At 45.8% G+C, this 13,328-nt stretch overlaps 1 protein-coding gene across 1 annotated transcript in view; it reads left to right on the plus strand.

Annotated features, from left to right (window-relative positions):
• The first annotated feature begins 5,811 nt into the window (after window positions 1-5,811).
• The window catches only part of NOX4 (NADPH oxidase 4), a 116,064-nt gene continuing 108,547 nt past the window's right edge, over window positions 5,812-13,328 (plus strand). Inside the window, exons 1-2 of the mRNA XM_068422814.1 lie at window positions 5,812-5,885; window positions 6,652-6,747. Coding sequence (XP_068278915.1) covers window positions 5,829-5,885; window positions 6,652-6,747 — 153 coding nt within the window. The 5' untranslated portion in view covers window positions 5,812-5,828. The remainder of the gene's footprint in view (window positions 5,886-6,651; window positions 6,748-13,328) is intronic.

Consider the following 13,328-nt stretch of genomic DNA (forward strand, 5'->3'; position numbering starts at 1 on the left):
TTTTTCCAAGAACTGGAGAATTATGAGTGTTTACTCAATGTTGATATTTATGATGCTTGCATAAGCATGTTGTTGGATCTTGTACTGTAGACTTTAAGAGTTTCTGTAAACTATGCTCTGTAAACTGTAAGAGCTGCAGTTTGTACTGTAATTGTTTAAAATTTTTCAGTTAACCGGCTCTGACGTGTTCTCGATGAGCCCCCTGGGAAACTTGGATACTGCAGATTATTTGGCACTGACCTTTGTGTCCTGGCACTGAATCAGGATGCCCTGGCACAATGTTAGTATGCACTATGTCACCTTGGGATGCAAGCTACTGGAGATCTAACAGAATGTTTTATTTCTTCTCTTAAATTATTGCTGTGTACTCTTAACCACCTCTTCCCTTCTACCTGTGAAGTGACTGTGCTGATATGAAGCATTTCTTGCCCAGTTTTTACTTATTTCATGGATTGTTCCAAGACTCAGTTATCAATCATTCCACTAAAGTTCTGGCCTCTCTTTGAAGGATATCACTTTTTTATTAAGTGCGTATCACAAGGGATTATTATTCAGTAGTAGCGTGCTAGTGTGATTGTTCAGTAACTTTTTTTCCACACCAGCTCTGTTCAATAGCTTTTATTCATGGTCTGGAAGCATTAATAATCTTCAGTGCAGTGCTGTTGCTAAATTGGCAAACACAGTAACTTGGCATATAAGCAGAGGAGTATCCTGTAATGTACTAAGATACTTGTACTCCTACCTAAAATATTAGTGAGCCTGGTTTTGGACTGTTGTATAAAAAGAAGGGGTTTCCTCTTCAAAAAAGAAGACGAAATGTCTACTAAAATCCCTCCAACTCTGGAAAACTTGTCTTGGAGGGAAGAATTAAGAACTAAATGCTCGGTCTATTCAGTTAAACAGGAAAAAGGTTAAAAGGTGACTTAATAGTCAGTTATACAAAACTGAAAAGAAAAGGGATTTCTTGGGGTAGATTCATTTCCATGTAACAGCAAAATACATGATAATGCCAGTGCTTCCAAAATGGTTTTAGTGCTGTTTGGTCTAAAAATACAGTGCATCCAAAAAAAAAAAAAAAAAAAAAAAAGCAAGCAAAGAATAATGAATTAAGGGATCATTTAGCTTGGTAGGTTGTGTTTATTACCATCTTCAAAGATTTTAAAATAAGGCTACCAATTTTTTTGTTTAAAGAACTGCTCAAGCTCAAACAGAGTTGATTGGCCAAATACAGAAAAAATGGGTTGAGAATTTCTGGAATGCCAGTTTGGAGGAATATAATAGTTCCTTTAACCTCTAAAATCAATGTAATATACGTTTTAAGCCTTGTACTATTCTCAGACCTGGTCCCCACTCATAGCAAAATCAAGGAAAGGTCCATAAATTCAGTGGAAGATGGATTGGACCTAAAACCTTTTAGAAGGTACAAGATGCTGCGTGTTAATGATCTGTAGGTATGTGGTTCAATTCTGTAATAAGTGTTCAAGAAAATCTTACAAACAGTTGGAAAAATAAATATAACTGACATTTCTCTCAAATTGTCACAGAATGCACTCCAGCTGTATTTATTATACACATTTTCCCCATGTGCTATGTGACTGCATTCTTTCGTGATGAACGATGTTGCCGTGTGTTGGAGCTGTCATGCTATCTTTCTTGTTTGAACCAGGAATGTGTAGGAGGTTATTTGAGGACAAAATACTGTATGAGCCTCCTGTCATATTTTTGAACTTGTAGCATGGAGCCAAGCAGCGGCTTGGTTTAGGAGGGAGTTTCAACAGAAGCAAAACACAGCCTGCTAATGCTACCAGTGCACTCGTGCCTTGCTGCCCGTTTTGCTGTGTCTACGAGAATCGAGGATCAGATCTCAATCTGTCGTTGTCTGACTTTCCATTTGAAGTCTCTCAGCATAAACTTTACTCTTCTGGTAAGGTAAAGTGTGGGCCCAGGCCATGCCTAACACTCCCAGACACTACGGCAGCAGTAAATAATGCATTACCATTAATCACTGCAGCTTCATTGCAATTAATAAACTTGGCTGTCACCCAAATCTGGAGAAGCATTTCACCCTAGGGAGGCCTCCGAGTCCATCAGGGAGCATACAAGAAAGCAAGCTTGTGGTATGCAGCAAATGTAAAGATCGATCCAGTTTCAAAAAAGGAAAGAAATGACACGACATGTTATACCATAAAAGCCATACGCCATCGCACAGGATATTACTCACATGGCACAGATCTTAAGACTGATACACATTTTGATTGCTATTTTACCCTTATGTTGTGAATACACACTAGAGTTATAGGAAAAATTCTAAAGGCTAACAGCATGTAGCTTAAGTTTAATGAGAAAGTTTCTAAGAAATACAAGAAGTTCATTTGTGGGGAAACCTTTCTGTTTCTGTTTTCTTCTGTGACTGCAGTTTTCTCCTGAGCATTTTGAATTTTGAAATGTGCTCCACAATTTTTCTTCCAATGGAAACAAAACATGAACTAGCATCCCAAATCTCCTTTTCCTAGATGATCCTCTCCCTTCCTTAGATGTATGCTGTTACCGCTTGGTCAGCATCCCTTTCTGATTTTCTTTGACCTCTCTCTCTTGCATTCCTGCCTGCACAGTGGCTCACTTGGAGATTGTTTCCTTCCTTGACCCCGGTGAAGGGCAGTGGTTAGGAAACTTCCCTGGGATGTGAATGCAATGGCTTCAGTTTTTTGAGAAAGGTCCAGCTCTCCCACTGTTGGGCAAGTGCTCTAATCACTCAGCTATTATGCAGAAACTGCACTTTTCCTGTTCTCTCTAATGAAATTGGTGCCCACATTTCCCCCTCCTCCCATGAGCTCAGTGTTAAGGGTAAATCCTCCTGAGAACGCACACTGGATCAAGCCCCTTAGGGATGCAGGCAGAATTTAAGGGCCTGTCTGCCTAAATCTAGATTGCAACAGAGCAGAAGGCGGGGTGCCTGGATCGCTCCCCAGACTGGAAGGACACAGTGTTGTGCTCACCACATACGCAGTCACTGTGGGAACTTGCAGGATAATCGTGATATGCTGAGAGATGGAGACACCTAGGACTTTAGGTGATTTGACTCTGGATCACTTTCAGGTACATAAGCAAAATTTCAGCACCAGAAATCTTTGAAGCCATGTCTGTAACAATAACTACAATGCTCAGCAGTGTTGTAAAGTACCTGAATAAGTGTTGGGAGAGTAGATTTGAGGGTAGCGGATGTTGACAGGAAGTAGACTTGGAAGGTGAGCGTGCAGTCAGGGTGACTTCGCTGAGGAGGTAGAAGCAATGTTATCAGAGACAGTATGTGCTCAGTCTCTAAAAGGGACTGACAGTGGTCTGTCCAGCTGGTAGGACGAAGCACAAAGATTGTCATAACTGGAGAATGGATGTTCAGCAAGCAGAGAAGAGATGAACTGGTGCTCAAATGATGTTTGAGAGTCACGTTATAACTTTTCTAATTATGCAGATTATAACTAGTATGTATGGCCAATTCTGAGTGGTCTTACCAAGCAGTTTAAAACACATGCTCACATACATCTGTGAGAGTTTAAAAACAGAGAAAGAAGACAGAAAACTTCCAGAGGCCTCTTGGAAGGCATGATTTAGCCACCTGCAAATGCAGCCTTTTCTATGTAGGAAGTTGTTTTAGTGGGACACTGGTCTCTGCCAGCCTCTTCTTGGGATACTGATTCAAAACCTTTTGTTGTTTCCAGGCAGAAAGAAAAAGGGGATGTTTTCTACAAAAACGCTCTCCTTGCCCTGTACCTAGATATGATGTAGGATCCAATGTCGACCAGAGCATGAGTCATGTATTCCACACGCATCACGGCGCTTGGTAAGTGGGCAGTGAAGTACAGTCGCTGGCTCATGAGTCATCAGCTTCATGTGAGTGGGCAGTCAGATCCTGCATAAGCTGATTTTCAGAGACATTTCTAAGGGTATTTTGAAGTAGAGCATACGGCATGAGCAAGTTGTTTTGGTTTTGTTTGTGCTTGCTGAGGCTTCAGCTTTGGCCAAGGCCCCATGTTATTAGGCCTGACATATCCTAGAAGTTTTATCTTCTGTCATTCCAGCTTTGACATGCTTGTCTAGAGAAGTTTCGTCATCTGGTTCTCTGTAAGCAGCTTCCATTCCTCTTTACATTCCAACAGAAATGAGGAAGTGAATGGAAATAGCAAACAAGATAAATAAACTATACTATTCTGCTGTTAGAGCAGCTTTGACATCAAACTATGGTCTGGTGAGTCTTAAATTCAAAATATGTATTTTCCCTTTCACTAGTTCTCCTTTTAGTGCTATTTGATGATATAAAATAGCTATAATCCTCTGTCCTGCTGCTCCAAAATTTCACCTGGCACCTCATAAGCCGCAGAAATCCTGCCACTTTCTGAGACAGGGCTCCTGCTGCAGCCAAAATACCCCCAGCTGAGTTTCATAGGAGCCATACCCTACTCATACTCTTTATGCTTAGGGCCACATGTGGGTCAGACATTCCCTCCATCTTTACACGGAACTGGAGAAAGATGGTACTTAGCTTCCTCCCGATTTTCTCCAGACCCTTGGTATGTGGCTCATGAGGAACACAAAAAATGGCAGCTTTCCCAGCTGTAAGAGAAAGCCAGCCAGCTCAAGCGGGACTGGACGAGACTTCTCGGCATTTTCCTTGGACTTGGCATCTCCTCGAAAAACAGCCTTGCTTTGCTGCCAGCTGTCATTGCTGCTGCTATCTCAAGGAGCAGCCCTGTGCACCACAGTGCCGGGTTTAGAGTGGAAGCTCCCCTGGTGACTCATGAGGGTGTTGTATTTAAAAGCTGTTAGCAACAAGGGTTTTTTTTAAAGCTTTTTCTTAATATAAAAATCAGTATCCGTTGCAACTCCCCCTCCAAAAAAAAAACACCAACCCACCCCAAAGCAAACATGAAGAGCACCACAAAAAGCAGACTGGTTGCAAAGCGTAGCAATCAGAACTCAGGACACTGTGGATGTGGAGGTGCCCATAGCACCCTTTCTTGGGGCTGACTTACGGTTACACACCCGCAGTGCCTGCACGCTTGTTGCTTTGTGCCGGGCACAGCAGGCTGGCGCTTCCAGTTCCCCCCGGGACACCTGATGGAGCAGGATCAAACTTGTAACAGCACAACCTGGCCCTTCCCAGCTTTCGAGGACCTTATGTACAGCCCAACAGTAGTTTCTTGGACAGCCTTTTGTTTTCCCCTAAAATTGCACTACACTTGCATGCACGGCTGCTCCCCCACTCCCTCCTGCCTTTTGTGTCACGGGTTTCCCCGTGGGGAAATGAGCTTTTCAAGGTGGGGGGATGCGAGGAGCCGGCCACATCCCTCCGGGACAGAAGCACTGGCGACCCAGAGCCCCTTCGGGGGTGGCCCCTGCCAACCGCCTCCCCCGGTGCCTCCACCCCGGTCCCGGGGGAGCCCCGCGGGCAGCGCCGCGCACGAATGGGGGGACGGCGGCAGACAAAGGGGCAGCGCCCGGGGCCGCAGCGGGCCGGGGAGGGTGTGGGAGCCCGGCGCGGCGGGGCCGGGGGGTTGGAACCCGGCGGGACCGGGGGGGTTGGAGCGCGGTGCGGCGGGACCGGGGGGGAGGGGTGGTGTTGGAGCCCAGCGGGACCGCGGGGGTTGGAGCCCGGCGGGTCCGGGGGGTTGGAGCGCAGTGCGGCGGGGCCGGAGCGCAACACCCGGCGGCCGGAAGACAGGGCGGGGGGTGAGGGGTGGGGAGAGGGGAGGACCAGCTCAGCCCAGCTGAAAAGGAGGGCTCGCCCGCCCGTCGCCCCCCCCCTCCCACCTCCCCGGGTCCTGCCCCGCACCATGGCTCTGTCCTGGAGGAGCTGGCTGGCCAATGAGGGGAGCAAACACCTCTTTCTGGTAGGGGGCTACCCCCGGGGGCGGGGGGTCCCCTCGGTGGGATCTGACCTGCGGGGAAGGCTGGAGCGGTGGGCGCGGGGGTGCAGGGCCGGCCCGGGTGGCGGCTGGCTCGGCGGGGCACCCAGGAGCCCCGGGGGTCGGGGCGGTTCGCAGGCTCGCCCCTGGCCCGGTGCAGGAGGTCCCAGCCGTGCCCGGGGGCAGGAGGCCGGCCGGGATGTCGGTGGCGGGGATGTGCCCCGTGCCGGTGTGCGGCTGGCAGAGGTACACGCGTGTGCCGCGGCCCGGGGACAATGCGGGCAGCCGTGTCCTGCTGGGACTCGGCACACGTTGTACGTGTGTGTGCTCTTTGTTAGAGCCTCTTTGGGAAAGTTTGGGGGTGTGTGTGTATGGAAGATGCTTCTTCTTGGAGGTCAAGTTCGTCCTGCCTTTGTACGTGTCTCTTTGTTGCTGTTTTTTATTCTTTGAGTCTTTAACTACACTAACTAAAGATCTGGAGTATGCTGAGGGCTTCGCCAGCTCTCAGTAGCCTTAAGTTACAAAGGTAAAGTTTTGTGAAGTTCAGTGTAAGGACAAATTTCTCACATAGTGGCTATTCCTTTTAATATTTTAAAAATATTTTATTCTAAATGCTTGAAGTTTGTTTTCCCGTTCCGTTTAAAAATGTTTATGAAACTACAGGCATATGAGTTTTATGAATGAAATCAACACTGAAAAGTTTGTACATGTAACTTTTCACTTACAGTCTCTTGTTTCTGTTTCGTTTTAGTTTTTCTGGCTCTCCCTCAACGGATGGCTCTTCTGGAAAACCTTCCTGCTCTATTATAAAGGGCTGGAGTATTATTATTTGCATCAGATGTTAGGGGTGAGTGACCTGGATGTTACTTTTTGCCTTGGAAATTGGGATGCTAGGAGACGGGAGAGGGGCAGAATGCATTTGCTAATCAAGGATGACACAAACTACCTGTTAACTCTTCAAAGTGGGGAAAGATCAAGTAGGAAATTACTGGGGTACTGTTGATAGTTGTTCAGGAGTAGAAAGTGAACAGTGCTGAGAAGAAAAAGAGCCAGTCAAGTGTGGGACAGCTATCCTTCCCCCTCCTCTCCTCCCTCACAGTGTTCCTAGCTGCAGGCAGGCTCACAGGAACACAAATATGCACAACAGACCACTGGAGCTCAACTTTTTGTCATCAAAATGTTAGCCAAGCTTATGTGCTCATGCTGGCAAATTCTTTCTAATCCAGTTATTGTGATACATATTTGCTGAAGGGATTCTTTTGATAAGTCTTAGTTCTTTTTGATCTTTGTCATCCTCATAGATCCTCTGCTCTGTGTAAATCATTATAATCCATATAATTTTAGTTTTATTTTCTAATAATAAATTCATGGAATCTGAATGGTTTAATGAAGATTTGACTATTTTGATTTAGCAAGGGTAACATCCACCACCACCAGAAGAACCCAGAAAGATAATTTAGGGAAGTGAGATACTGGTCTGTCTTGTGAAGTTATCCATAGCTACGCCATTGCAGTTGTTTGAAATGACCTCTCCAAAGGGATAGGTTAAAAGTTAACAACTTTCTGGGAAATGCTCTAGGGTTGCTCAGAGTTTGAGAATCCAGGAAAAAGTGGATGAATAACATGATACTTTGTAACACCGTGTCATACTTAGGAATGGATTTCAATGGAAAGTTGACATGGGGTTAAAGCACACATGGTACACACCCTAAGTTGCTGTAGAGCCTCTGGGTTTTATCTTTGGTAGATCCAAGATGTATTTTATCATATGGTTGATATCATTGCCATAGCTAGCCAGTTGCATAAGCTTTTGTGATCTTGCTTGAAAGTAAGTTGACCTGATACACTTTTTTCTTTTTTTTTTCTTCTTTTGGCTGACTCAGATGTATTCAAGAAATGAATCTTAGCAAAGGTAGTGCAAAAGAAGAGAATGAAAATACTTAAATCCTTCATGATTATGACTTTCTTGACAGAAAAAACATTAAAACATGTTTAATTTTACCATAATCTCTAGTGGCTTTGCAGTCCAGTGCATCCATTTGAAAACTGTGTCTGTTCCTGGCAGAGCAAGTGGGTTGTTTATAAAGCAAATGTTCTTGGGTCATCATGTTGGGCCAGATTGTCAGCTGGTATCAATCAGCAAAGTTCCTCTCAATTCAGAAGACTTGTCTGCCTTGTACCAGCTCATCGTCTGGTCTTTTTTTGGTTTTCTTATACTTCAAAATGAAAGACACGTACAAAGTAATATAACATGTGTTCAGAACCTGTGAGATGATTCAAGCAACAGATTCCTTGTCTTGGTCAGGAGATGAAGACCAGGAGGCCATGCATTTGAGTATGCCTAACTGTGTCTGCAACTGTGGGGAAAAAAAATACCAAAGAAGTTTAGAGACTTTCTAAAATGAGGAGGAAAGTGAAGAACTAAGTCTAAAAGATATGTTTAATCAAAGTTCTGAAACTAATCTAAAAATTTTGAAAATATTAAAGACTGTTAATCATTCTCTCAATTCACTTTTTACAGTTTGTCTAAATACCATCATTAGAGCCCAAAGTTAGCTTTCTTCCTTCTCTTCAATATCTTTGTATATGCATATAAATCATACAAATTATTTTGCAAGGGTTAGGAAAACTGAACCCAATTTTAGTCTCTTCAGGAAACAGAGTAAGCATATCCATTCTACAGCTACTGTTACCTTCCATGGGGATTGTTGCTCCTCTTCTTTTTGTATATTGGCTTGTGTAGCCACTGGCCCATGGCCCATCTGCATAACCAGTCTCCTCTCTGTTCCATACATAGGCGAGTGGCTTGCAGTGCCTCTGTGTGCCATTTCTCGATGTTTGAAAATTTTGAGATTTAGATGAAAATTATTCATTTATAATTCAACAGTTGATTTTTTTTTTGTCTTAACAGAATGAACTTTTTTACAGATACTTTCATGAAAATTGATTCCTTTTTTCTGGTCAGTTAACAAAAAGTGGCAAAAAGGAATGGCATTTTTTGAATTAAAAAAAAAAATCCTCTTCTTTTTCAGAGAGGTCTGCTAAGGAGTTTTTTTTTCTCTTTGCATGCTACAATAGCCTAAAACCTCCTTAAGAACTTTGGCACTTGCAGCAGTGAAATACTTACCCACAGGTAATTTTATTGTTTACCAAGTAATAGAATGGAGAACAAGAAGAGTTGCTGTAGGAAATCAGATTGTGATACGAAATGAGATCTTGGACTGAATATCCTGAATATATTCAACTCTGCCACGTTTTCATGCCATATCTTTTCTTTGTGATGTGAAGAGGGAGAAAGAACGAGGTTAGTCTTTCATTCAGTGGTCACTGAAGTGGTTCACTTTCCTTCAGCCTCCTACAGATGAAGGAGGCTCATTTTTATTCTTTTCCTATTGCATCCTCTGCGACCTTGAACAAGATGCTTAGCGCAGGATTTTTTAAAATTATTTAGGCACCTAACTCTCACTCAATCTGTCAATGACAATCTCTCTGATCCTTAATTCTGTACCTGTAAAAAGGCACTAAGAGCACGGTGGTGTCCTGGAAGTGCAAAGAGAATAAATAAATCAAAGGCACTGATGTGCTAGGAGGAGGTTAATTAGCCTATTCTATGCCACAAAACTTAGTGGGTAAATTTATGTTGTGTCAAATGTCACTTCTTTGCTCAGTTTGAGTCCTGTTGATGAGACCGTGAACTTTTCACAGTGGAATCTCCATCCCTGGAGGTTTTCAAAAACTAATTGGGCAAAGCCCTGAGCAAACTTAGTCTGAGTTTGCTGTTGAACCTGCTTAGAGCAGGAGGTTGGAATAGAGACATCCCGAGGTCCCTTCCAACCAGAATAATTCTGTGATGATATTATTCTTGCCATGTAAGTTCAACCAGAACCTAGTGGTTGTAAATGCCTTCCCAGTACTTTTTCCTTGATGAACCACCCCTTTGGATACTTACTTGCTTGTAACACTGCAGATCATAGTCTTACTGCATTAATGCATTTATTGCCGCTGGTTTAGGAACATGATTCAGATAAAGTATCTCAGTTATTCATAATTTAGTAAATGTTAACTTGTGGCCTTACATTGCTTAAAGCTGAAAATGCTTCCATTTTCAGGTGATGACGTGGGATGGAATAGTAGGATTCTCTCTATTATTGCCTGGCTATGAGACTGGTGCTACAGGCAGGGCTTTGGGTTCTTTGATAATGGCTGGTTTTATAAGACACCAGGCATGATGGTAATACATGGGAAAGGTTTATGTCGTAATGTCAAAAGGGTTCTGGGACAGGAATTAGCAGGGCTCATTCGGAGAGCTTTAAACTAGATTCGAAGGGTGATGGGGTAGTAGCTGGGCTTGCACCACTGGGGCAACGCTCTAGTGTTGAAGTAGACCAGGAGGCCTCCCATCCCCCTAGGGTGAAATCGGTGTGCTCAGCTCGCTCCCTGAAATGCCTGTACACCAATGCACGCAGCATGGGGAATAAACAGGAGGAGCTAGAAATCCGTGTTCGGTCGGGGGGCTATGATCTAGTGGCAATTACAGAGACGTGGTGGGACACCTCGCATGACTGGAATGTGGTCATGGATGGCTATGTCTTGTTCAGGAAAGACAGGCCGCTAAGGAGAGGTGGTGGAGTTGCTCTTTATGTGAGTGAGCAGCTAGAATGTATTGAGTTCTGTCCAGAGGCAGATCAGGAGCGAGTTGAGAGTTTGTGGGTGCGAATTAAGGGGCAGGCTGGCAGGGGTGATACTGTTGTGTGAGTCTATTACAGGCCACCTGATCAGGATGAGGAGGGTGATGAGGCCTTCTACAGGCAGCTGAGAGCAGTCTCGCAATTACAGGGCCTGGTTGTCATGGGGGATTTCAACTACCCTGATATTTGCTGGGAGGCCTACTCAGCCAGCCATCCTCAGTCCAGGAGGTTTCTCCAGTGCATTGATGATAACTTTCTGATGCAAATGGTGGATGAGCCAACTAGGAGAGGAGCGCTGCTGGATCTGATCCTCACTAACAAGGAGGGTCTGGTTGAAGAGGTGAAGGTTGAGGGCAGCCTTGGTTGTAGTGACCATGAGATGGCAGAGTTCAGGATCTCATGTGGCAGGAACAGAATAGCTAGCAGAATCGCAACCCTGAACTTCAGGAGGGCCAACTTTGGCCTTTTCAAGCAATTGCTAGGGGAAATCCCATGGGACAGGGTACTAGAAGGTAAGGGGGCTCAAGATAGTTGGTTAGCATTCAAGGACTGCTTCTTCCGAGCTCAAGATCAGAGCATCCCAACAAGTAGGAAGTCAAGGAAGGGTACCAGGAGACCTGCATGGTTAAACAGGGAACTGCTGGGCAAGCTCAAGTGGAAGAAGAGGGTGTACAGATCATGGAAGGAGGGGCTGGCCACTTGGGAGGAATATAAGTCTGTTGTCAGAGGATGTAGGGAGGCAACTAGGAAAGCTAAGGCCTCCTTGGAATTAAACCTTGCAAGAGAGGTCAAGGACAACAGAAAGGGCTTCTTCAAATACATTGCAGGTAAAGCCAACACTAGAGGCAATGTAGGCCCACTGATGAATGAGGTGGGGGCCCTGGAGACAGAGGATAAAAAGAAGGCGGAGTTACTGAATGCCTTCGTTGCCTCTGTCTATACTGCTGGAGGCTGTCCTGAGGAGCCCCGGACCCCTGCGGCCCCAGAAGAAGTCAGGATAGAGGAGGAATCTGTCTTGGTAGATGAGGGCTGGATCAGGAACCAATTAAGCAATCTGGACGTCCATAAATCCATGGGCCCTGATGGGATGCACCCGCGGGTGCTGAGGGAGCTGGCGGAAGTCATTGCTAGGCCACTCTCCATCATCTTTGCTAAGTCGTGGGCAACGGGAGAGGTGCCTGAGGACTGGAGGAAAGCGAATGTCACTCCAGTCTTCAAAAAGAGCAAGAAGGAGGACCCGGGTAACTATAGACCGGTCAGCCTCACCTCCATCCCCGGAAAGGTGATGGAACAACTTGTTCTTGGTGCTGTCTCTAGGCACATCAAGGATAGGGGGATCACTAGGGGCACTCAGCATGGCTTCACCAACGGGAAGTCTTGCTCAACCAACTTGATAGCCTTTTATGAGGATGTAACCTGGTGGATAGATGATGGTAAAGCTGTGGATGTGGTCTATCTCGATTTCAGTAAGGCGTTTGACGCCGTCTCCCACAGCATCCTCGCAGCTAAACTGGGGAAGTGTGGTGTGGATGATCGGGTAGTGAGGTGGATTGTGAACTGGCTGAAGGAAAGAAGCCAGAGAGTGGTGGTCAATGGGACAGAGTCCAGTTGGAGGCCTGTGTCTAGTGGAGTCCCTCAAGGGTCAGTACTGGGACCAGTCAGACTGGGAGTGTCAGCCACTCCTCCCAGTTTTGTGTCATCAGTGAACTTGCTGACAGCGCACTCTAATCCCTCATCCAAGTCATTAATGAATATATTGAATAGAACTGGTCCCAGTACCGACCCTTGAGGGACTCCGCTAGACACAGACCTCCAACTGGACTCTGTCCCACTGACCACTACTCTCTGGCTTCTTTCCTTCAGCCAGTTCACAATGCACCTCACTACCCGATCAACCAGAAGGCTGCGCAGCCATTCAGAGAGACCTGGACAGGCTGGAGAGTTGGGCAGGGAGAAATTTAATGAAATATAACAAGGGCAAGTGTAGAGTCCTGCATCTGGGCAAGAACAACCCCATGTACCAGTACAAGTTGGGGGCAGAGCTGTTGGAGAGCAGCGTAGGGGAAAGGGACCTGGGGGTCCTAGTGGACAGCAGGATGACCATGAGCCAGCAGTGTGCCCTTGTGGCCAAGAAGGCCAATGGCATCCTGGGGTGTATTAGAAGGGGTGTGGTCAGCAGGTCGAGAGAGGTTCTCCTCCCCCTCTACTCTGCCCTGGTGAGGCCGCATCTGGAGTATTGTGTCCAGTTCTGGGCCCCTCAGTTCAAGAAGGACAGGGAACTGCTAGAGAGAGTCCAGCGCAGAGCCACGAAGATGATTAAGGGAGTGGAACATCTCCCTTCTGAGGAGAGGCTGAGGGAGCTGGCTCTCTTTAGCTTAGAGAAGAGGAGACTGAGGGGTGACCTCATGAATGTTTATAAATATGGAAAGGGCAAGTGTCATGAGGATGGAGCCAGGCTCTTCTCAGTGACATCCCTTGACAGGACAAGGGGCAATGGGTGCAAGCTGGAACACAGGAGGTTCCACTTAAATTTGAGGAAAAACTTCTTTACGGTGAGGGTGACCGAACACTGGAACAGGCTGCCCAGAGAGGTTGTGGAGTCTCCTTCTCTGGAGACATTCAAAACCAGCCTGGATGCGTTCCTGTGCGACATGAATCCTGCTCTGGCAGGGGGATTGGACTAGATGATCTTTTGAGGTCCCTTCCAATCCCTAACACTCTGTGATTCTGTGATTCTGTG

Source organism: Nyctibius grandis, chromosome 2, assembly GCF_013368605.1.
Source record: "Nyctibius grandis isolate bNycGra1 chromosome 2, bNycGra1.pri, whole genome shotgun sequence".
NCBI classification, from domain to species: Eukaryota; Metazoa; Chordata; class Aves; order Nyctibiiformes; family Nyctibiidae; genus Nyctibius; species Nyctibius grandis.